General features: G+C 37.5%; 1 protein-coding gene across 1 annotated transcript in view; it reads right to left on the bottom strand.

Moving 5' to 3' along the window:
- The window catches only part of SNTG1 (syntrophin gamma 1), a gene marked incomplete at both ends in the record, with an annotated part of 231096 nt that overhangs the window by 202036 nt on the left and 5645 nt on the right, over window positions 1–23415 (bottom strand). The window contains one exon of the mRNA XM_080938793.1: window positions 18960–19094. Coding sequence (XP_080794919.1) covers window positions 18960–19094 — 135 coding nt within the window. The remainder of the gene's footprint in view (window positions 1–18959; window positions 19095–23415) is intronic.

The raw sequence follows: 23415 nt of genomic DNA, 5'->3' as shown, positions 1-23415 counted from the left end.
CCTGCGAGACATAACAATCACTGGGATGGTGAACTTTTCCTGAGGGTGCAACGTTGCAATCATGTGATCATGTAACTAGAGCCGTCTAGTTAGACTTGGAGCCTGCGCAATAGGAAAGAAATCACATCCAGTACAGGAAACAAACCCAACTCTCTGGGACTAGTGAGGTCATGGATCTTAGAGGTATTATCAGAATACGTGGTTTCAAGCTATACTGTGAAAATAGCATACTATTCATATGGAAACAGTAATATTTATCAATGGAATAGAATCAAGGACCTAAAAACAATTCCAGACACCTACATCTATCTTAATTTTAACAAAGAAATAAAGACACACATTGGAGAAAAATCAGTATCTTTCAAAAAGTGTTTTTGGGAATGCTAGATATCAAATGCAGAAGAATGAAACTGTATTTTGTGCACAAAAGTATCAACAGACAGCGTGTGACAGTCCTGAGAAAGAGTCAGATTCAAAATAAAAGTAAGGTTCCTACTTAATTCTGAACTTTAAGTTTTCAGTAAATACTCTGCAAATTTATACAGGGGACTCTTCAATCTCAGATTTTCAGGGAAATATCCATGGAGATTGTAGAGCCCACCTCTCCATGGATTGCATAATGGACTGCTACTCCTGTGTCAATAATCGTCCCCTTCACCCTCTTCCTCATCCACTTCAAGGCTTGAGATGAGATTTGGCAATATATAATGTGGAGGAGGTGAGTACCTTTCCCTTTATTTTATTTTCCACTTTCTCTACTTGGCTGTTCTTGGTCCATTCACATCTGTGGTATCTTGGTGGAAAAACCACTCTTTAATGTTCTCTCTATAAACATCCTCCACTGGATGAACTCACTGTGTTTCTCATGACAGCCACTACTCAAAGACTCTTTATTTAGTCCAGGCTAAACACAAACAGAGTCCTGGAGTCAGGCTGACTCCTCCTCAATAGAAACATTTCAAATCAATGAACTTCCTCTTTCTGATGTAAAATCCTTTCTGTGAGAGGATTCATTCCTTACAGTAAATCCCATCAAATGCTTTTCACAGCTTCATGCTGGATCACTGAGAGGCTCCGGGATGACTGATACCATGGTTCCTGTTACCCAAGGTCTTCTGGTCTTGTGGCAAAAGGAAGACATTTCAACAGTCAAGAGCATTAAATATGACCACTGGCATGAAGATAAAATATGAAAGAATGAAGCAAAGAGTGGCTGTGATCTGTGAAGCTAGTGTTGCTTTGCTGTTTTGAGTTTTAGAACCATCCAGCATCTCCTTGGGCTTGTTCTGTGGGAGTTCTTATGAGTAGTTCTAGCTAAATACATCTCAGTTAGACTTCTACCTGAATATTCTCAGAAATTCACTTTTTCTTCTGAGACACCTCCCTACCACTGCCTTCCCTTCCTAACAACCAGGCTTGCTGTGTCCTCTGAGAATCATGCATACAAGAGTACAACAATTTTCACACACTTTGCATCTTTCTAAAATGTCCTCTTAACACTTCAGTGATGTGGTGCCTGGATTTTATAGTTGGAGACACAGTGTCCAGTGGTCTCTTCCTGCCATGGCCTCCCAAATGGTGGGAATACAGGAGGAGTGCACTGTCCCATTTAGCTGTTGTATATCTGTTGTTTATCACAATTCTAAATAGTAATACACATCTTTTGTTTGTAATTTTATTGTAATCGTTTACTATTTTTTAAATTGGAAATTTCTTTACTTACATTTCAAATGTTATCACTTTTTCCGGTTTCCCCTCTGGTATCCCCCTATCTCATTCCCCATCCCCCTGCCTCTATGAGAGTGTTTTCCCTCCCACTCACTCCTTCCCATCTCCCTGCACTGGCATTCCCCTACACTGGGGTATTGAGCCTTCATAGGGCCAAGGGCCTCTCCTCTCCTCTTGTTGATATGCCATCCTTTGCTACATATGTTGCTGGAACAATGGGTCCCTCCATGTGTACTCTTTGGTTGGTGATTTAGTCTCTGGGAGTTCTGGGGGGGTCTAGATGGTTGATATTGTTGCTCTTCCTGTAAGGCTGCAAACCCCTTCAGCTCCTTCAGGCCTTTTGCTAATATTTTTATTTTTGAGAGATTTTATACACACATGCTGATCAACATGTAATGTGATGATAGCTACACTTTCTTATTATACCCGAATTCACATCTCACTCCTGCCAATCCATCCCTTCCCAGTCAATTCCCACTTAACTTTATGTCTTTTTAATGCAGGTCTCATGTAGGAAGCCCTGGCAACCTTATTAGTGGTTTCCAGTAGCAATGGCTACAACAGAACCAGAAGGCAGCAATCATAATGTTCCCTCCATCCTCCTGTTCTTACAGATGTCTTCTTCTTCCACATATTCCGAGATTTGTCCTGGATAGTAATCTTGTCCTGGTAATAGATATGTATTCCACTGGCACTTGGTCTATTAGACCAGTATGTTCCTGGCATATTTGATCTGTGATGAATCTCAGCACTGTCATCCACCGCAAGAAGCTTCTGTAGCCAAAATTCAGAATAGTGGTCAGTCCTCAGCTTTCTTAATTCTGTGATCCTTTAATACACTTGCTCACTGTGTGATTACCATAACATTATATTTTGTTGTTATTTCATAATTGCAATTTTGCTACTGATAGTATCATTTAAATATCTGTATTTTAGGGTAGTCTTGGGTGAGCCCTGGGAAAGGGTTGTTTGATCCCAAAAAGGGGTTATAACTCACAATCTGAAAGCCACATGTTTACAGCATTATAATCAATGGGTATAAAATAAAAAATACTTAAACTGCAGTCTAACTATACAACCATTCAGCAAAGGATCACTGGCAGTTCCTGTCAAAAGGTCTGGCATCTCCCTAGCCATGAGCTTTTTTTTATCACGTTTCCAGTAACCAAACATATATGTGCCCTCAGCTTTTATCAAAAACTAATTACAGTCTTTCCACTGCTACATCAGTAGACATATTTTGGCTAACCAGTTGGTATTATACCATCCAGGGACCCCATCTAGGTATACCATAAATACATTTTCTCCCAGTAGCCTGCATAAAAATGTTCTGGCACAATAAATGCTAGCCAGCAAGGGGCGGCTTCCAGTCACTCCCAGCTTGAGTTTTCAGTGTCCTGTACCCAGAATGTGTGGTGTTGTTTTTTTTTTTTTTTTTTTTTTTTTTTTTCAACAACAGAGACTTAAATGTCTGCAGGGCAGATATAATTTAGAGTGAATGCATATTGTTTCCTTTAACATGGCCGATTGAAGGGCCTCGGTGTCCCAATCTCATGGGAATGAAAAAGCACTCTTTATGCCTGTACACAGATGTTGACACTATGGGCAGAAAGAAACGACTACAGATTTCTCCTCCTGGATATTTATAGCCTGGAGTTTACTTCCTTCCAGAGACCTCCAACATCAATTATTTAAGCCTCCCTTCCTGTTCACTCGTATATAATAACCCTGCCACTTCATTCAGCCTTATGCAAAAACCTACCTCCTTGATTCAGATGTGGAAAATGAACATAAGGTTCCCGGCTGCTATTTGTGCATAGCCATAAAAGCACATGGCATATGGAACTCCAGAGTTTCTATATTTGTGTTTGTCTTTTCTTAGTCCCCTCATCACTCCAGTAAGGTCGACCCCAACAGCTCGCAGGTTTGGCATCATCTAATTCTGGTCAGCTACCAAGTGGACTGGCAATCTTCTATACAACTCTTAGGGTGATGAGCTACACCTGATACTGCATTTTTCATTTACAGATGTTTGGCTTTGGAGAAGCAGAGTTATCCACTGATAAAGAGAACCTCTTTTCTGCTGGTAGGTTAAAAAAGTAGTAGGTTTCCACGGTTTTTTTTCACAAACCTTTAATTTTGATTGTCCCTTCCCATAACCCTCACCTTTTCCTTATTCTGATTCTCCAAGTTCTATCTAAGCCTTTCTACACCTAGTGTATTCCTATCAATTTTTTATGATATATGTTTTACTCTCCCCAACTAAAATCCACCCCTCTATCCCATCACACACACATGCACACACACAACTACTCTACTTCCTGTCAACTATGAATACAGTGGCAATGAGTAATAAGTGAAAGTATCTATCAGTGTGAAGTCCTTTGGATACACGTTCAGCAGTGTGAAAGCTGAGTTAGACTGTGTTGTACATTTAGCATTTTTAGAAAACATCCAAGCTGGTTTTCCAAAGTCGATGAATTACACTGTCATCAACAATAAATCAGGGCCCCCTTTTCTATACCTTTGGCAGCATTTGTTTCCTTGACAGTAGCAATTAAAGAGTAGGATGAACTGTATCTCAAGAGCTTTAATTTGCTTTGTGAACTATTGGCACAAATTCACATAAACACTTTGGTTTAGTTTGTTTTTTACGATGTGTAGTTTTGATACTTTTTCTACCTTCTAGATGTTAATCCTCTGCCAGGTTTAGAGCTAGTAAAGTTTTCTCCCATCCTGTGAGATGCTCCTTCACTCAGCTGACACTGTGCTCCCCTGAACATCAGCTTCCTGATGCCAGTCAGCCTCTTTGGCCTTGTTGGCCTTGTTTTCTGAGTTGAGTGAGTAGCTTGCCTGTGCCTACAGAGCTTCGGTTCTCCCTACTCTTTCTTTGCTACTTTCCGAGTTTCAGGTGTGACATTGAAGTCTCGAATCTATTTGGGGTTGGTTTCCATATAAGACAAAAGGATCTAATTTAAGATTCTAAATTTAGACATCCTGTTTTCTAACTCCTAATTGTTCAAGATGTTATGCTTTTCTCTAGTGTGTATTTCTTGCCTCTTTGTCAAAACTTAAGGAGGTTTAAATTGTTCTCCATAAGGTGGCTTTTATTTTTCTTTTGTTGTTTAAAATATGTATGTATTTATTGCAATTAATTTTCATTCATCATTTATTGTGACTATGAAAACTTTTGCTCACTGATTCCTGAGAGTTTTACGTATAATAATGCAAGTATATCATAAAGAGTTAAACATTAAACTGATTTAATTGAAGCTTATTTATTTATTTATTTCCTCCACGTGTCTTCAAATGTCTACCCCTCTCAGTCTCCCCTCCAAAAGTCCCCCGTCTTTCCCCTTCATCTCTGAGAGGACACTTCCCATGTCCCCCACCCTGGTTCATCAAATTTCTGCAGGATTAGGTGTATATTCTCCCACTGAGAACAAACATGTCAACCTTCTGCTACATATGTTCTGGGGGCCATGGAGCAGCCCATGAATGCTTTTTGTTTCGGGCTCAGTCTCCAGGAGCTCCAAGGTGTCCAGGTTGATACTATTGGTCCTCCTCTGACATCTCCTTGAAGGCCTTCAGTCCTTCATCTAACTTATCCACAGGGTCCTTGACCTTCTTCCAATACTTGGCTGTGGTTATCTGCATCTGTCCCAGTTTGATGCTGGACAGAGACTCTCAGAGGGCTGCTATGAAAGGCTCCTGTCTGCAAGTACAACATAGCATCAAAATGGGCCAGGCACCAGTCAACCATTCCTTCAGTCTCCTCCATCTTTGTCCCTGCATTTATTTTAAACACAATCAACTTTGGGTCAAAAGTTTTGTAGGTGTGCTGGTGTCTCCAGCCCTTCAGCGGGAGTCCTGACTGACTACTGGAGGTGGTCTCTTGAGGTTCCATATGCCAACTGTTGTGCATTCCTGGTAAGGTCATCCACATTGACTAGTGGAAGCTTCCCTGACTCTGGGTCTCTGGGACTTCCTAGAGAATCTCTCTCCCCCCAATCCTCAACCACTTGGCAGCTATATATTTCCATTTATTCTCCTGTCTCTCTTGGAATTTATCCTGTCTCTCCCCATGTTTGATGCTGCCCTCCCCCATTCCAATAGGTTTCCCCTCATTTACTCAGGTCCACATTTTCTGTATCCATTCCTCAGTTGAAAGACATCTGGGTTCTTTCCAGCTTCTGGCTATTTTAAATAAGGCTGCTATGAAGATAGTGGAACATGTGTCCTTGTTATATGCTGAAGTATCTTTTGGGTATATGCCTGAAATGGTCGTCAGGTAGTACTGTGTCCAATAGCCAGACTAACCAAAGGACACAGAAATGGTATCCAAATTAACAAAATCAGAAATAGAAAGGGAGAGATAACAGAAACTTAGGAAATTAAAGCAATCTTCAGATCCTACTGTAATTGCCTATAGTCAACAAGACTGAAAAATCTGGATGAAATGGACAATTTTCTAGACAGATACCAGGTATCAAAATTGAATCAGGATCAGATAAATCATCTAAACAGTCCCATAACCCCTAACAAAATTAGCAGTCATTAAAAGTCTCCTAACCCAATAAAAGCCCAGAACTGATGGTTTTAGTTCAGAATTTTAACAGAACTTCAAAGAATACCTAATACAAATACTCTTCAAACTATTCCACAAAGTAGAAACAGAAGGAACACTACCTAACCTGTTCTATGAAGCTACAATTATGCTTATACCTAAACTACACAAAGACAAAAAAGAGAACTTCAGACCAATTTCTCTTATTAATTTTGATGCAAAAATACTCAATAAAATTCCCCAAAACTGAATCCAAGTACATATCTATAATTCTAGGACCCTGTGGCAAGCAAATATCTTAGTTCCAGGTCAGTCTGGGATAAAACTAGTTTTAGATCCAGGTGAGATGGTACAAACCTTTAATTTGACCCATACCTTTTACCGGAGGCCTACATAAGGACATTAGAAGAAGAAAGATTCTCCTTCAACTGCTTGAACTTGTTTGGCAGCACATCTACTTCTACAGATTTGCTTAAATGACTATGTTTTTGGGATTGAGCAACTACTCGATGTTGAACATCCCATTTCCAGCTGCACATTGTTGGGTTAGTTGGATTACAGACTGTTAGTCATTACACTAAATTTCCTTAATATATCTGGAAACAATCCATAAGTTCTGTGACTCTAGAGAACCCTAATTAAGACATATGTTAATTTAGTTTTGTATCCTGACACTTTTTTTTTCATCTGCAAGAATTTTCTGATGAAGTCTGCATTTCTTTATGTGTAGAGTGATTTCATTTTTAAATAATGATATTTGATTTTCTCTTATTTGTATCAGTTTTCCCTGTTTCTTGTGTTGTTGAAGGTGCTGATACTTAAAGAAATATATTAAGTAGGGAGAGGAAAGTGAACAGACGTTTTCTTTCTGGCTCTAATGGGAATTCTAAGATTTTGTTATTGTGCATAAGATAAGGATATTACTAGGTGTGTCATCATATACATACAGTCTCTACTATGTTAACATACATTCAGTCTATCCCTTGTAACTCTAGAATGTTTTGCATGAGTGGAGATAAAAGCCTATTCTGCAGCTTTTCATATGATCATATGATTTCTGCTCTGTTAATTTATGTCATGAATCACATTTATTGATTTATATCTGCTAAGTCATGTCTATATCTCTTGGATAAAACCAACTTTATCACTATCAATAATTTTAATATGTACTTGAATTGAATTTTCAAGTATTTACTGAGAAATCTTGAACCTACATTTATCAATAAGACTGGGTTATAGTTTTCTTTGTATATGAGAATGTATATGCATATTTGTGTGTGTGCATTTGATTTTTATTAGTAGCAAATTTGTTCATTTCTATAGTTTTGGAAATGCTGGTTTTCATTTTTATTCTTTAAATTCATTTTTATTTATTTTTCTCTCATGTATTACGTGCAGACTCCAGTTTCTGCTTGATAATCTCCTCCCAGTCCCTCTTTTTATCACCACCTCCAAGTCCCATCTAACTCCTCCTTCCATTTCCCTTCAGAAAAGGGTAAGCCTCCGAGGCATAGAAGTCAATTATAACAGATTAAATTACTGTATGACTAAGAAAATATCCTCATATAAAGGTGGAACAAGGCAACCGGTTGGAGAAAACGGGTCCCAATATCAGGCAAAACATTCAGAGACAGACCCAACTTATACTGTTAGGTGCCCCACAAAAACACTGAGCCATACCACTATAACATATATGCAGAGGTTCTATGTGAGAGGCATTTAGGCTCACAGATTGTTGGATCAGTTGCTATAAGTACCTATGAGGCCAGGTTAGTTGATTCGGTTTATTTGTTTTGTGATGTCCTTCCCCCCTCTAGTTACTATAATCCTCTTATTCCCTCTTCTCTAGGAATTCTGGAGCTATACCTAATGTTTGGCTGGGTGTCTCTGCATTTGTTTCCATCCACTGCTGTGTGAAGCCTCTCGGATGACAATTATGCTAGGCTCCTGTCCATGAGTATAACAGAATATTATTCATTAGAAGTCATTTCATTGCCCGTTTGTTCTGGTCCTGTATGGTTCTATCCTAGGTCTCTGCTCTATCCTCTCTCTGGTTCTTGGCCTTCCCAGCAGTGTCACTGGTTGTCTCCCTCTTGTGTCATGGATCTCAAGCTGGACCAGTCATTGGTTATCTACTGCCATAAATTCTGTGCCACCTTTATTCCCAGCACATCATGGAGGCAGGACAAATTGTAGGTCAAGATTTTATGGCTAGATTGTTGTTCCAATCCCTCCATTAGAAGACTTGTCTGAATATAAAAGGAGATAGCCAGCTAAGGCTCGGTAGAAATTTTAACCAAGAGCTAGAATCACCCTTGTAGATTTCTGAAAGTTTCTGTTGTAGTAGGTTTCTACTTTGCCCTCAAATGTTCCTGCCATTCCAGTTATCTCTCTCAGTGCTCTTTCTCTCTTGACCTCTCCCTCCCCCTCCCCCTCTCCCTGTTCCTCTCCCTCTCCCTCTCCCTTACCCTCCCCATCCCTCCCCATCCCTCCCAATCCCTCCCTTTCTCTCTCTCTCTCTCTCTCTCTCTCTCTCTCTCTCTCTCTCTCTCTCTCTCTCTCTCTCTCTCTCTCTCCCCATATTGATCCTGTTCCCATCCCTACTGGACCTAGTCTACCCACAAAAATTTATTCTACCTCCCATTTCCTGTGAGATTCATATGCCCCTCTTTTTACTTAGCCCTCCTTGTCACTTAGCTTCTCTGGTTCTATGAATTGTATCATAAGTAACCTTTAATTTACAGCTAATAACCACTTATACATGATTATATACCATTTATTTCTGGGTCTGTGTTACTTCACTTGGTATATTTTTTTCTCAGTCCATCCATTGGTCTGCAGATTTTACAATGCGATTTTTTAACAGCTGTATAATATGCCATTGTAGAAATGTACTACATATTTTATACATTCTTTGGTTGATAGTCATCTAGTTTGTTTACAGCTCTGGCTGTTAATAATAAAGTTGCTATAAACAGAGTTGAACAAGTATAGCTGGGTCTTTAGGTAGATAATTTTCCCATTTTTCTGAGAAAACATCATATTTTTTGTTTTTTTAACAACTTCATTTTAAAAAACAAAGATAAATGTACAAATTTTAAGCATTTTTTGCATAAAAGTATGCAAATACAGTTTTGTCAGTGCTTGGGAAATCTTTCCATCCTCTGATATCTCCGTCAATTTCTTTCTTCAAAAAAATTATTGTCATACAGGTCTTACAACCTGTGGATGCCTGGTTTTTAATAGAGTCCTGAAATACACACTAGAAAGAAAGACAGCATCTTTAACAAATGTTGATGGTCAAACTAGACCACTGTGTGTCAAAGAACCCTAACAGATCTATACTTATCTCCCTGAATAAAACTCAAGTCCAAATGGATCAAAGCTCTTAGCCTGCAATCAGAGATATATTGAACCTCATAGAAGAGTAAGTAGAGGATAGCCTTGAAATCACTAGCATGGGAAAAGACTTTTTGAACAGAGCACCAATAGCACAGACCAATGACTAAGATCAACAGTTAATTTTTCTTTTTATAATTGGATAGTCTCTGCATTTACATTTTGGATGTTGTCCCCTTTTCCCAATTCCATCTCCCCTCCCCTTCCCTCAATGAAGGTGCTCCCTCTCCCAAACACCCTCTCCCGCCACAGCAACTTGGCATTCCCCTACACTGGGAAAGTGAGCCTTCCCTGTACCAAAGGCCTCTCCACCATAAATGCCAGAGAACGCTATCCTCTGCTATGTAACTAGAGCCATGAGAACTCATTGGTTGGTGTTTTAGTCCCTGGGAGCTGTGATGAACTTGGTTAGTTTATCATTTTGTTCTTTCCATGGGGTTGCAGACCCTTTCAGTTCTTTCAGTCCTTTCTCTAGCTCCTTCACTGGGGTCCCTGTGTTCAGTCTGATGATTAGTTGCGGGCATCCTCCTCTGTATCAGTATGGCTCTGGCAGATCCTCTGAGGAGGCATCAATGCCCGGTTTCTGTCAGTAAGTACTACTTGCATCAGCAATAGTGCTTGGGATCAACAGTTAATTAATGATACCTCATGAACACAAGAAGCTTTTTCACAGAATCAAAATACAAATAATTGAATGTGTTTGCTTATATGTGGATATTAAATTAATGATAATGTTAAGCGAATGATAACCAAGTTACAATCTATACAACCACAAAACTTAGGTATAAAGTAAGGGACTACGGAGATCAATTTATCTTGTTAGGAAAGGGAAATGAAATATATAAATATTAGCTGAGGAGGGGCTAAAACTAGAGAATAAAGCCTAGAGGGAGGACAGAGAGATGGTTGAAGGAGGAAATAGGAGAGAGACAACTATACTTAAAGTTAATTTGAGGTCTACTATGGAAGCAAACAATAGAAACGTCTATGACCAGGGTCTGTGTACATCTAATTAAGTGGTTGGCCCAAGGATCACCATATGAATCTCCAAACAACCCAGGCTGTTGCAAATAAAACTGGTGGCTCTCTACAAACTGATAGCAAGCAAGGCCTCATTGCTAAAGACCAACACCTACACAATTTACTGAATGCAGAGAAGCTAACCTGGTGCCTACACAGAGATATCAGTGTTATATTCTAGAGTCTTTATTATATCAAGGTACTTTTCACACTATTAAAAGAGAAACAAACACAAACCTAGTCATAGTCCTTGGGTCTATAATGCCATCCTGCCTGCAAAATGTGCTAGGGCAGGCAATGGCAGAACAAAATTTGAAAAAGTAACCTAGTAATTACTGGTTTGACTTAAGAACCACTCCATGAGATGATGGGACCCAAAACAGACACTGATTTGATAATCAAAGTGAAGACTGAATATCTGAGAAACCTAGGGGAATACTAAAACATACTGGTAAAAACAAAACAAAACAAAAACTACAGATAATATAACTCCTAATCACTTTCTCCTATACCCATAAGAGAGTGCCTTTTTCAACCATTATCAGAGAAGCTTCCTCCTGCAACAGATGGAAACAGAGAGAGACCTATACATTTCACACCCCTATGCTTACATAGAAAGAAGGGTGCAACAGAGACATAGACCTTGGAACATTTAGCTTTAAGTGGGATGTTTTCATCAAACCTCTCCTCTCAGAGCTCCTCTCCAAGGAAAAGGTGGAAGAAAAAGTGTAAGAACCAGAAGGGATGAAAGACATTAAGAAAACACAGTTCTCTACATTAACATGATTGCAGCACATATAATCTCACAGGGACTAAAGAAACATGCACACAGCTTACACCAATCGGCACCAGGCCCTCTGTGCATATATTATGGCTGTAAGGGTAGTGTATTTATGGAATTTCTATATGTGCAAAAACGTGGATCTTTGACTCTTCTGTCTTTTCTCAGGCTCCTTTCTTTCTGATGGTTTTCCCTGTCTACCTTTGAAATGATAGTCTGTGTTTTACCTTATTACATTTTAATTTGTCACATTATAACAAGGCATTATGAATGTGCAGAATAAAGTGATTCTGTGTAGTAAAAATAATAAAGAGGATGAAAAGGGTAAAGAGGAAGAAGTTGAGGAGGAAGAATAAGGCAACTTTATATTTTAAAATGTGATTACTGGTAAATGATATATTTTTTTGTACACACACAAAATATATACAATGTGTTCATTTAACATGCCTAAGACATAATAGGTTTCAGTGGAGGGCCTTAAGATGAGTTTTAAAATAAAACAAGCAAGCAAGCAAACAAACAAAAAAGCATCATGTTGTCAAGCACTAATGGGGAGAAAGTCTGGATTACAAGATAAAGGTTTTGTATTTAATGTGCCATTGAAGAAATCATGATTCCATTACTGAGCGTTACTACGTACATGCCTCATTCCAGAAGAAAAACCATAGAATGTTCTGTTTTGTTTTTTAAGTCCCATCATGCCCCTGGTGAACAGTAGAGTGCCAATGATGGGGTAATTCTACATGTATCCCTTCAGTCTAGCTATTTATCTCCAGGTGGCATCAAGCCACCTTAGTCTTTGGGTGGTATAGCTGTATGTTTTCCCTTCACTGATGAACTTGGTAGAAACAGCTTGTACTGATAAATTTAGGTAAGGAGAAGCCTAAATAATCCTAAGGAGAAGTAGAACCACACTGTATCCTGATGCAACTGACACTGATAAAACACTACCTACAGAACAAATAAATAGTTCCATCCAAGTTTGGGCAGTAAATCAATTATTTTCTTGGGGAACTTATATAAACATGGCTGTTGGCTTATATATATAAACCTGAATTGAAATTGAGGCAGCTACATTATTGAAAAGTTTACACCAGCAAGCTTGGCAACTCATGAATTTGCATCACTGAAGGTCCATGGTCAACTTACAGACAAGTCAATGAAGAACCTCCTATCTTTAGTAATTACTTAATGCCTATGGAACCTTGGGCACCCTGTACAGTTCTCAGGTTCTTTAGTCTCTTAAGCTTCTTTAGCTGCTGACTCTTAGGAGTATCTCTCCTCCTTCTAGGAATGAACATACCATTTGGAGGAAATGACAATACGACAATTCCTGTGTGTTGAATTATTTTACCAATCTTGAAATTTACTCTCCAAAGTCTTCCTAGGATTTTCTAGAAAAACCTTTGAAATAGATATGGACCTGTATTGATATTTCTCTTCACTAGTCTACTAAACATATTTTTCTTTCTGTTTTTTTTTTTTTTTTTTTTTTTTTTTTTGGCTTTTTTATTTTTTGTGGGTGTATGTGTTTGTTTTTTTTTTTTTTGTTTTTGTTTTTGTTTTTTTTTTTTTTTCTTGATACATAGTTTTTCTGTGTAGTTCTGACTGTCCTGGAACTCTGTAGATCAGGTTGGCATGAAACTCAGAGATCTGCCTACATTTGCCTTCTAGGTGATAGGACTAAAGGCTGTACCACCAGAGGGTAGTTACAAGTACAGAGCTTAAACTAAATCACTTCCTAGGCCTTAAAGTAGCAAATCATTCCAAAGACATCAGGAACAAGATGTTTCATTTCTTAGCAGCAGTGGATGGCAGCAGACTCTTTTATTTTAACCAATAATTTAACAAGCCCACTTAACAATTCAGTTTCTGCTCCAAAAAAATGAATTTTTATTATTATTTTAAAGCTATTAAAATTGTACATGATCTATCAGACATGAACTCAATGATGAAACTTCAATCTTATGATCTCTGAATAAATAAAAATGTTATTTGAAATAGCCAATGGAATGCATTAGAAAAAGCAGTTCAGCTTCTTAAGTTTTGCTTGCAGAATTTGAATAAAAATGAGTTATAGTACAGTTCTATGACTCAATCTCTCTATCACTGATAAAAAAGTTTGTATGCTTTTCTCCATATGTTCTTTATGGTTTTTCTGCATAAGACTGTAATAAAAGTGTCAGGTGAGTTAAATATGCAGAATGTTGCTCTTAGCCTCCATTCTATATATGCTTGTCAAGGTCTTTCAAAGTGAATGATAGATCACTCCCAGATATCACAGCAAAAAGGGCTGAGCAGGGTTAAGTGTCTGTCTGATGCAGGTTAATGTGAAGTCATTTGGGAGGGTGAAGGGGGCCCTGAAAACTATGCTAGTGATATGAGAGTGCAGCATAGACTTTTGAAACACTATAGCTTTTTGAACTTCTTATCATACTATATAGTTCATTAAGTTTGAAGAGTTCATTAGAGGGAATTCAAAATGGAGATGACAGGTAAGCTAATGAGTGTCTGATGACCTACCTACCCTGTCCTTGAAGCTCTTCCAACCATATCACTAACTGAGCAAACAGCTGAAATTATACTTGTAATAGTCCAATGTAACATTTGTTGCTCTCTGACATTTAACCACTGCCATTGTCTTTATCCCTTACTCTCAAACTGTTCCAACACAGTGTTTATTGAATTTTTCACTGTAGAGAGAACACTTTTGCAATATACTGTGACAACACAACACAGACTACTATGAAAGATTAAATCCAAATATTTGCTCTTCTATTTAACTTACATGAAACCTATCGATCATGGAAGGCTTGAAGACAAGACAGAGTTCTCCCAGAGACTGAATACATAGCCATCGCAAATATGATTTCACTTTTCTTTGTGTAAGTTTGCTTTTTACAGGAACAAACTCATGAAATAGAATGTTATATAGAAGACATTTACAAAAGGTTTCTTCAAATAAGGAATGGTTTGATAGAAGAGAAACTGAGACCACACTTGGTCCTTTGAACCAATGCAGAAAAACACCTGAAAGATTCCCAAAGTCATTCATATAAAATTCTTACAATTTCTGAGCTCAACAAGTCAGCAATACAAGAAGTGTATCTCCTTTTAATTGAAATTTGACTCATCCCTGATACAATACATCCCTCACACAGTCAGAAGTAGAGCAAAGAGGCATCAGAAAGAAGATACATAATAAAAACTTGTGATATGAACAAAGAATGGGAACACTGGTGGGGGAAAAGGGCTAACAATAAAGGGTTATGGGGTAAAATAAAAATAAAATAAAAAAGAAAACTATCTATACATAAAAAAAAATTCAGAGTCAAGATGACAGAGAAGAAAAAGTATCATGCAATAAATATGCAAATAATCAAAAATAAACCAAATTATCCTGGATGTTAACTTAAAAATTCATTTTGAAATATAAAAATAAGAACTGGGACCATATCCATTGGAAGAACAACAATATCATCCAAACCTTTCAGAGATCACAGGGACTAAAACAACAACCAGTAAGTTCTCATGGAGAGGACCATGGCTCCAGTTGCATATGCAGCAGAGAATGGCATTGTCTGGCATCAGTGGGAGGAGAGGCCTTTGGTCCAATGAAGGCTCATTTTCCCAATGAATGAATGGGCAATGAGGTGGGAGTGGGGTGTTGTGAGTAGAAGCATCTTCATGGAAGCAAGGGGAGGGGAAGGGGATGAAAGAAGAGGGTAAAGGGATAACATTTGATACGTGAATATATAGAATATCTCACAAAAATGATAAAAACAAAATCACAGAAAATATGTTCAAAAGATGAAAGACTGAACTTTCTCCAATAACAAAACATGGATTCTAGTCTTACTACTTTTGTTAAATGTATTCATGGAAATACAATCCAAAGTAAAGAAGCAAGAGATGAAATAAAACCAAAGAAAGGACTGAAACGTCAGTTATCTGTCTTCCTAAGACATTGTCTTCTCTGTAGGAAACCCTGAGCAGTACATAAAATCGTTACAACTACCAGTAAATTCGGCAATGGAACAAGATGTAAAGCCAGTACACAAATACCAGATTTCTAATACGAAAAATACTCCATAAAGGAAATTAAGAGCACAATTCCTTAACAATATCCCCCCAATAAAAAAATTAATAATCAATTTAACAAGAAAGTCAATTGCTTGTGCACTAAAACAAAAAGACACTGCAAAAGGAAATAAAAGAAAAAAAAAGACAGGGCTTATATCACATGTTTGAGGACCAAAGGCTTATACATAACCCTGAGTGAGCTACAGTTTCCTATAAACATTACAGTGGCATTATTTGTCCAAATAAGAAGATTTATTCTCTAATTTGTATGGAATACCAAGGAACTTGTCACCCAAAGTAATTCTGTAAAGCAAGATGCCACAATTCGCCTGATTTGTAAATCTGTTATAAAGCCAGAGTCAATGAAGAGTATGTTACTGACATCAAACAGTAGACTGGGGCTTAAGTGAGTAGAGTTATTGTGCTCCAGTTGACTTCGGCAGGGGCACCCCATTGGTTCCTGTTTCTATCACCATTCCCTAGTTTACGTCTCTGCTGCTATGACATAAAATTGGTCAAAATGCAATTTGTGGAAATAGTTTACTTGATTTATTAGAAGGAAACCAAGGCAAAAAAATCAAAGTAGGAACCTGCAGGCAGAGAACATGAAGGAACATTGCTTATAGGCCTGCTCCAAGGCAAGTATGTATCTTCCTTTCTTTTTTTAACTATTTTTCTTACTTCTCAAGACTATAGTATGGTTTCTTTCTTTCCAGACTCTTCTTCCATTTACTCCCTCAAAATTCTCCCATCTACTCCTCCTTGCTAACTTTTAAGTTCATAGCCTCTGTTTCATTACTTCTTGTTACATGCATACATATATATCACCAAATAACCTCTATTGTAGGTCCCAGATCCACCTACACTGCACCCTTCAATATTATAAAAATGGTTTATAAAAATGCCCATTAGACATGTTCATGAACCAATCTGATGTAGTCAGTAATTTAACCGATGTTCCCTCTTTCGTGGTGTCTCAGGTCAGCAAGCAAGATTGGCCATCATGACTGACAACACAACATAAGAGTAGAAGGGTTGATTTTGCTTTGTGGTTTGTGAGTACAGTTGATAATAGTAGACAAAAGGTGAAAGATGTATGTCATAGTTTGCTGACATCTCACTAGACCAAAAGACAGTAACAATATAGGGAATAGAGTCAGGCGGTATTTCATAAAGCCTCGCCCAGTGAACAACCTTGGGCTAAACTTCAGATCTTAGAGGTTTCCCAACCTAGGTGTTTAAATAGAGGAGCCATAATTGGTTTTCTACTCCAGCCATTTTTAAGTGCAATGTCAATTTTGCCAAAAGTTCTGCTTGTCGGAGTACAGAAGACTATTGTTGAACATTGGTTTTGAAATCTGAAGTATAAACATCACATTATTTTCTTTTTGGTTTAGATGATTTTAACTATCATAAAAGTTGTATTGCGGCTTACTCTGATTTGAAGCATTTGGAAGAATATATCCAATCAATATGTAACCTTTAATTCATGTTGATCATTGTTATTTTTCTTCTAATCCTTCGTTTATTTCAATTATTTTTATTTGTCAGGTTCTGCAGCATTGAGGACAGATATTATAAACATGTCAAATCCACTTTTAAATGAATTATAGTTTGTTAATTTTCAATTTTGATTGCTTATTGCTACCTTTGGAAACATAATTATTTTAAGACCGTGTTTTTTTTTCCCCAAAGTCCTAGAAATTTCTGCATTTTCCATCTGTTGTAGACTTCCTAGAATTTTCTCCGTACCAAATCATAAAACCTGCAAATACATCAGCTCTGCCTGCTTCTTTATAAATAGCATATTCTGTGCCAACACTCTGAATTGCTATCCCAGCTGGAACACCCAGAGGAAAGTTTCCACAAAGTGAGGCTCATGATGATTACTAACTTATTTCAGTCTTGAATAAATGTTTTCTGTAGTTAGTAGGCAGAGTTCAGTAGAGCCCTGTATCAATAACATTGTTATTCTTTTGCTGAAAGTGTTTCTTATAGATGGTTGATGAATTCTGTCATTTTGTTTTGCCTTTATTGGCATTGCTATGAGAAACTTCTCCTTCATGGTTGTGTGTTTTGTTTATATTGCAATTTATGAGTAAAAGAGAGTAGATCCATGTGTCTGAGCTTTTTAACTGCCAAGTTTCAAATCAACCCTATTATTTCAGCAGCAAAGTATCAAATTTTACTAATGTAAAAAAAAATCAATTATCTAGGACCTCTAAGATCTTTTTATTCTAGAGTTAAGTGAACCATGCCTCTGTTCTAGAAAACAAAAGAAAGGGAATCATGTACTGCTCTCTTAATAAGCAAGCTCACAAGAACATTTAGTGAGCCTTGATATTGAGTCCATGATTTAGGATGGTTTAAATGGCTTGTAAAAAAAGAATAGTTAACAGTTTGTCAAATGTTCCTTATCTTAAGCTAGCAAAGGACTATTGATTTCAGACCTAGTGTTCCTCCTAAAGGGTGTTAGTAAGGAAAGATATGATGACTCTAAATCAGCACTGTTAACCACCTTCATAACACTGCAAGAAAGTCTATGAGCAAAGCATAAATTACCTCTCCATGCTGAGAAGCTGCATGCTTTCCATATATTGCCTCCCCCTGACCCCGCAGAGTGAAAATACTTCAATTAGTTTGTAATGTTATCTTCAGTACTGGAATATAATGAAGGGAAAACTGTAGAACTTGCACTATTTTATGATTAATATCTTACCTAATAAAATAAAATCTCACAGTAAGGATGTCTTTCACAGTGTGATATGGTATAAAGATGCTTCCCAGTTGGCTTGATAAAACAAGAATTTGGTTTTTGTATCTGTTTTATCCCTAAGGCTGGATTCAGTAGAGCATCACACATCTGTTAGAACAGTGAGTGCTCTTTGTTAACTATTCTTGTAGAATTCTCTCAGGAATATCTACAGATCCATTCAGATGCAGTCTCGGGAAAATAATTCACACTGAATGTATTGAGCGCTCACCTGCTTCTCTTTCTTCAAGGACATCGGGAGATGACTTCTACCATACTTTACAGTATTACTCCTGAAAAGGGTGTGATCTTAATAAGACTAAGGCAGGAGGCATTGGGATCTATCTCCCTGAACCAGACCTTTGCTCTCTCATGATAAAGGCAGCCATCATTTGCTATCTTATGGCTGCAAGGACTCAGTGGGCAAAGTGAGAACTCCTTATAGTATGCTGTAGCTTAAGTCAGTGTTCTCAAACAAAGGGATAGCTCACTGAGCAGTGTGAACAAAAACTATCCACACTTGACTATGTTCCAAGAATAAGAGAAAATATGTTCAGAGTTTTCTATGAACAAGCATTTTCACCATCAAAAAGCACAAGCAAAAATATGTCAATGGAAGGGCTACTTACACCAGAATAGAAAGGCTCACCAGACACACACAGCACGTCCTGCTCCTGTAGCATCAGCAGGTCTCTGGCAAGGTGTAGCCGGACTTTAAAAGGTTCTTGATTACCATCTTGTAGCAAGCAAACCCCTGTCTTCGTCTTCAGATAAAAAGAGCAAGAGAGAGAAAAAATGCTCAATTCACAAGTTGTAATTCTCAGAACTATTTACAGCAAAAAGTGAGAGATAACACTGTGAGTGAAGAGCAATGCTCTCAGTCATGCGCACATGAATTCACGGAGGCACTAAAGAGTAGACAACCACTTCGAGGAATATGGAGTTTCAGATAAAGGAGACATGCCAGAAAGACCAAACTGAGACTCGCTCAGGCTGCATCAAAGGTGCAGAATTACACTGATAAATTATTAAATTCTTGTTTAATACTTTAAATATAAAGGTTATGCATTTTACTTTGTGTAGAATTCAACCTCTTAAGGTTTGTAAGTTATAGGATGCGGTATATATAGTCTCTCTCTCTCTCTCTCTCTCTCTCTCTCTCTCTCTCCCAAACACACACACACACACACACACACACACACACACACACCCCAAAAATAAAAATATTGAACTCTACCTAGAAATAAATGAACATGAGAGTTTTGCAAACTATATAAATGACCACAAATAGTTTTAGAATCAGGTTTTATTATAAGCTAAACCAGTTTTATTGTAATCTCATCTTTTTTTTTTTTGCTTAAACATTTTTGTGCAAAGAGGGCAAGGACTTCTGAGTTTGCTTTCCTGACTCTTAGATGGAATTAAGAAGTCAGCAGGAACAATGACTACATCAAATCTGCTACCTTTCTCTAATCATTATTGAATTGCACTTTGTTTAATGGGTAAAACACAAGAGTGTGAATTTATCTTATCTAAAGACAGCTTGTACTTAAATAAATAGTGCCAGGCTTGATATTGGAATATAATTTTCCATGGACATTAGCTGACATCTGTTTCCTTCAAATGTTCTATACTGTTTACACAAATACATCTAACCCTTAATATTGTTATTGACAGAATCACTCTTTTTGGGAGAGCGTGATTGTGGTGGTTTGTATATGCTTGGCTCAGGGAGTGGCACTATTAGATGGTGTGGCCTATTAGAGTAGATATGTCACTGTGGAGGTGGGCTTTGTCTTAGCTTCTTGAAAGTCAGTATTCTTCCAGAAGCCTTCAGAAAAAGAAGTAGAACTATCAGTTCCTCCTGCACCATGCCTGCCTAGATGCTGCCATGCTTTTGTCTTTATGGTAATGGAATGAACATCTGAACCTGTAAGCTAAGTCCAATTAAACGTTGTCCTTATAAGAGTTGCCTTGGTCATGGTGTCTGTTCACAATAGTAAAACCCTAACTAAGACAGAAGGGATCAGCTGGGTGTGTTTATTTTTACACAAAGCATTAAATCTCAGTTGAATATTTTGAATTCAAGAAACAGGGTATCTTCAATGGTTTCCTGGGTTTTGTTGATCTTTCATATGAACCAATTCTCAAAACACCACAGGAAAAAAAGTGAAAGAACATTTACAGACATTTTGAAAACTGTTGGTAATTTTGTTCTAATTTCCAACTGAAATTCACTCAATACCTTTTGAAGTTGAAGTCAGAAAATCAATCAGTAGTTTTTAAAATCAACCATCCTGACATAATTCAAATGTGTATCAGTCTTATACACTAGGCAGAGTGTATTAAAAGCCTATATGTTTCTGTGGTAGCAAATAATTTTGGATATGCAGTAAAAAAACACTGAAGCTTATAACACATCATAGCCTGGAATGTGAGCTAAATTTTTCAGTCAATTTGCATTAGCTATGTATGATGAGACAGTATTATGTTGTGTAAAATATTCATGTTATAGGTTAGAAACAATTATTCACTGAAATCTCACAAAGCAACACAGGAACAGGCTGCTAGAAGCACCTCAGATTATGTATGCATTTGATATGGATTGATTTTTCCTTGCCAGTGGTTCATAAATCTCTTCATTTTTCTTCTGAGTGAGGACCAGTATTCTGGATAATGGAACCATACTATTTTTACTGAAAAGAATTTTTATCATACAGTGCAATCTGATTATAGTCTGTTCCATTTCATCTCCTCCCAGATCCTTCCCTTTTCTCTAGCTCCCCCGTTCTATAACTCCATGCTTTTTCTCTCTTTCTTCAGAAAACAAGCCAGAAAAAAAGAATTAAAAGGAAACACACAGACGCACAGACATACGCACACACACACACACACACACACACACACACACACACAGAGAGAGAGAGAGAGAGAGAGAGAGAGAGAGAGAGAGAGAGAGAGAGAGAGACTTAAAAATACAGAAGATAGGGGACAAACTGAAGGAGCTGAGCAGGAAAGATTGCCTTGTCTGGCCTCAGTGTGTGCTTAATCCTGTAGAAATTTGATTACCCCAGAGAAGTGGAAGGCTAAGGGTGAGGTGGGAGTGGTGGGGAAAGCACCCTCTAAAAACAAAGTGGAGAGTTATTAGGTGAACAACTCATAACTCTCGGAGGGAGGGACAAGCAAGGGGGCAACATTTGAAATGTAAATAAATATAATAAATAAAATATAGTTACAGCAATGAAAAAATACAGAATCAGAAAACATAATTTATTATTACATCAATATGGTGGGCTGGCTGGTCTTAAGTCAATTTGATACTCAAACTAGAGTTATATGAGAAGTGGGAACTTCAATTGAGGAAATGTTTTCACCAAACCTGGCTGTAAGGCTTTTTCTTAGTTATACATTGATGGAGGAGGGCCTAGTCCAATGTAGGTGGTTCCCTGTTCTGGTGGTCCTGGGTTCTATAAGAAAGCAGGGTGATTTTTGTTGTTGTTGTTGTTTTTTTTTTTTTCTAATAAGGACAGAGGCTTCTACTTTTTAGCCTTCCTTCTTTTTGAGCTTTATATGATCTGTGAGTTGTTTCTTGGGTATTCAGAGCTTTCTGGGGTTAGTATCCAATTATCAGTGACTGCATATTATGTCTGTTCTTTTGTGATTGGGTTATCTCACTCAGGATGATATTCTCTAGATATACTCATTTTCCTAGGAATTTCATAAAGTCATTGTTTCTAGTAGCCGAGTAGTACTCCACTGTGTAAATGTACCACAATTTTTGTATCCATTCAGAGTGGGGTACACCTAGACCTCAAATCATTAATAATTCACAAACTAAGAAGATACCCTTGTGGCAATTTTTGGTATTTAAAAATCATTATGTTTATTCTGTACACACCAAGAAAATCCATGTTACATTTTGTTTTACATGTACTTTATGCTTATGGTAGCTAGTAAGATTTCAATGCAAACTTTCAAACCTTTAAAAAAATCAAGCACTGACAAAAATATATTAATATAGTTTTATTCCAAAATACTTAAAAAAATCTGTACATGCATCTCTCTTTTTTAAAAATGAAGTTGTAAGAAAAAAAAAAAGAAAGCAGGATGAGCAAGACATGAGGAGCAAGCCAGTAAACAGCACCCCTCAGTGCCCTCTGATATAGGGCTGTATTGCATATAGATATATTGAATAGGGTTGGAAACCTACTGATACTTATTCTCTGTATTTTAACCAGCTATGGATCTATGTCTTATAAAGAAGTTTGGGGGATTGGATTATCTGTTTTCCTTTCAATATTTTTTTTTAAATGAGGAGTAAAAGCTATATTTATTGTGTCTTCGTGGATATAAAGAGAAGTATTTAAAATATAGTTAGAAATTACATTAGTTTTAGAAGAATTCCTTTAGTAGACATTTAGCCCCTATTACAACCCTGTCCCTAAGTAGTAGGCTAGGAACAAAGCATAAATTTCTCTCCATCAATCATGATTTATATCCAATAAGGCAGTCTTCCATTACAGCATTGGACATCCCTTTCTGGGCCAATTATTATTGCTGTCATAGGCATTATACTTGGGCAGGACTTCCAATTGCTCCTCTCTCTTGGCAGCATGCATAGCACTTTTCATTACTGAGGACATGCTCTCAATAATGAGGGCATGTTCTCATGGAGAAGACACGGAGATTCATTCCAGCTGGATTACTCCAATTCTGGTTCGAAAACATGTTTGTTTGTTTTCAGGAACAAGGTCTACCTTAAAATTCCGGAAGTCAACCAAGGACAATGGCAGTAGCCAGTATAGTTTTGGGAGACTCACATTCCCTCTGACCAAAAATCCTCGGATTAGAAGATTTAAACAAATGGTGCAGCACTGTGAAAACCAGTGTGGAGAATCTTCAAAAAGGGAAACTATATCTAGCGTAAGATGCAACAACATCATTCCTGGGTATATACCCCAAACGAGTGGTATTCTGCCTCCAAGATAATTCTATAGGCATGTCTACTGCCTCCATATGTATAATATAAAGAAAATAGAAACTGCCTAAATGCCTTTAACTAATTAATGGACAATGAGAAAGTAT

Source organism: Micromys minutus, assembly GCF_963924665.1.
Source record: "Micromys minutus genome assembly, chromosome: 26".
Taxonomy (NCBI): Eukaryota; Metazoa; Chordata; class Mammalia; order Rodentia; family Muridae; genus Micromys; species Micromys minutus.
Note: the sequence above shows the minus strand (reverse complement) of the source record. Positions and strands in the feature narration are given on the sequence as shown.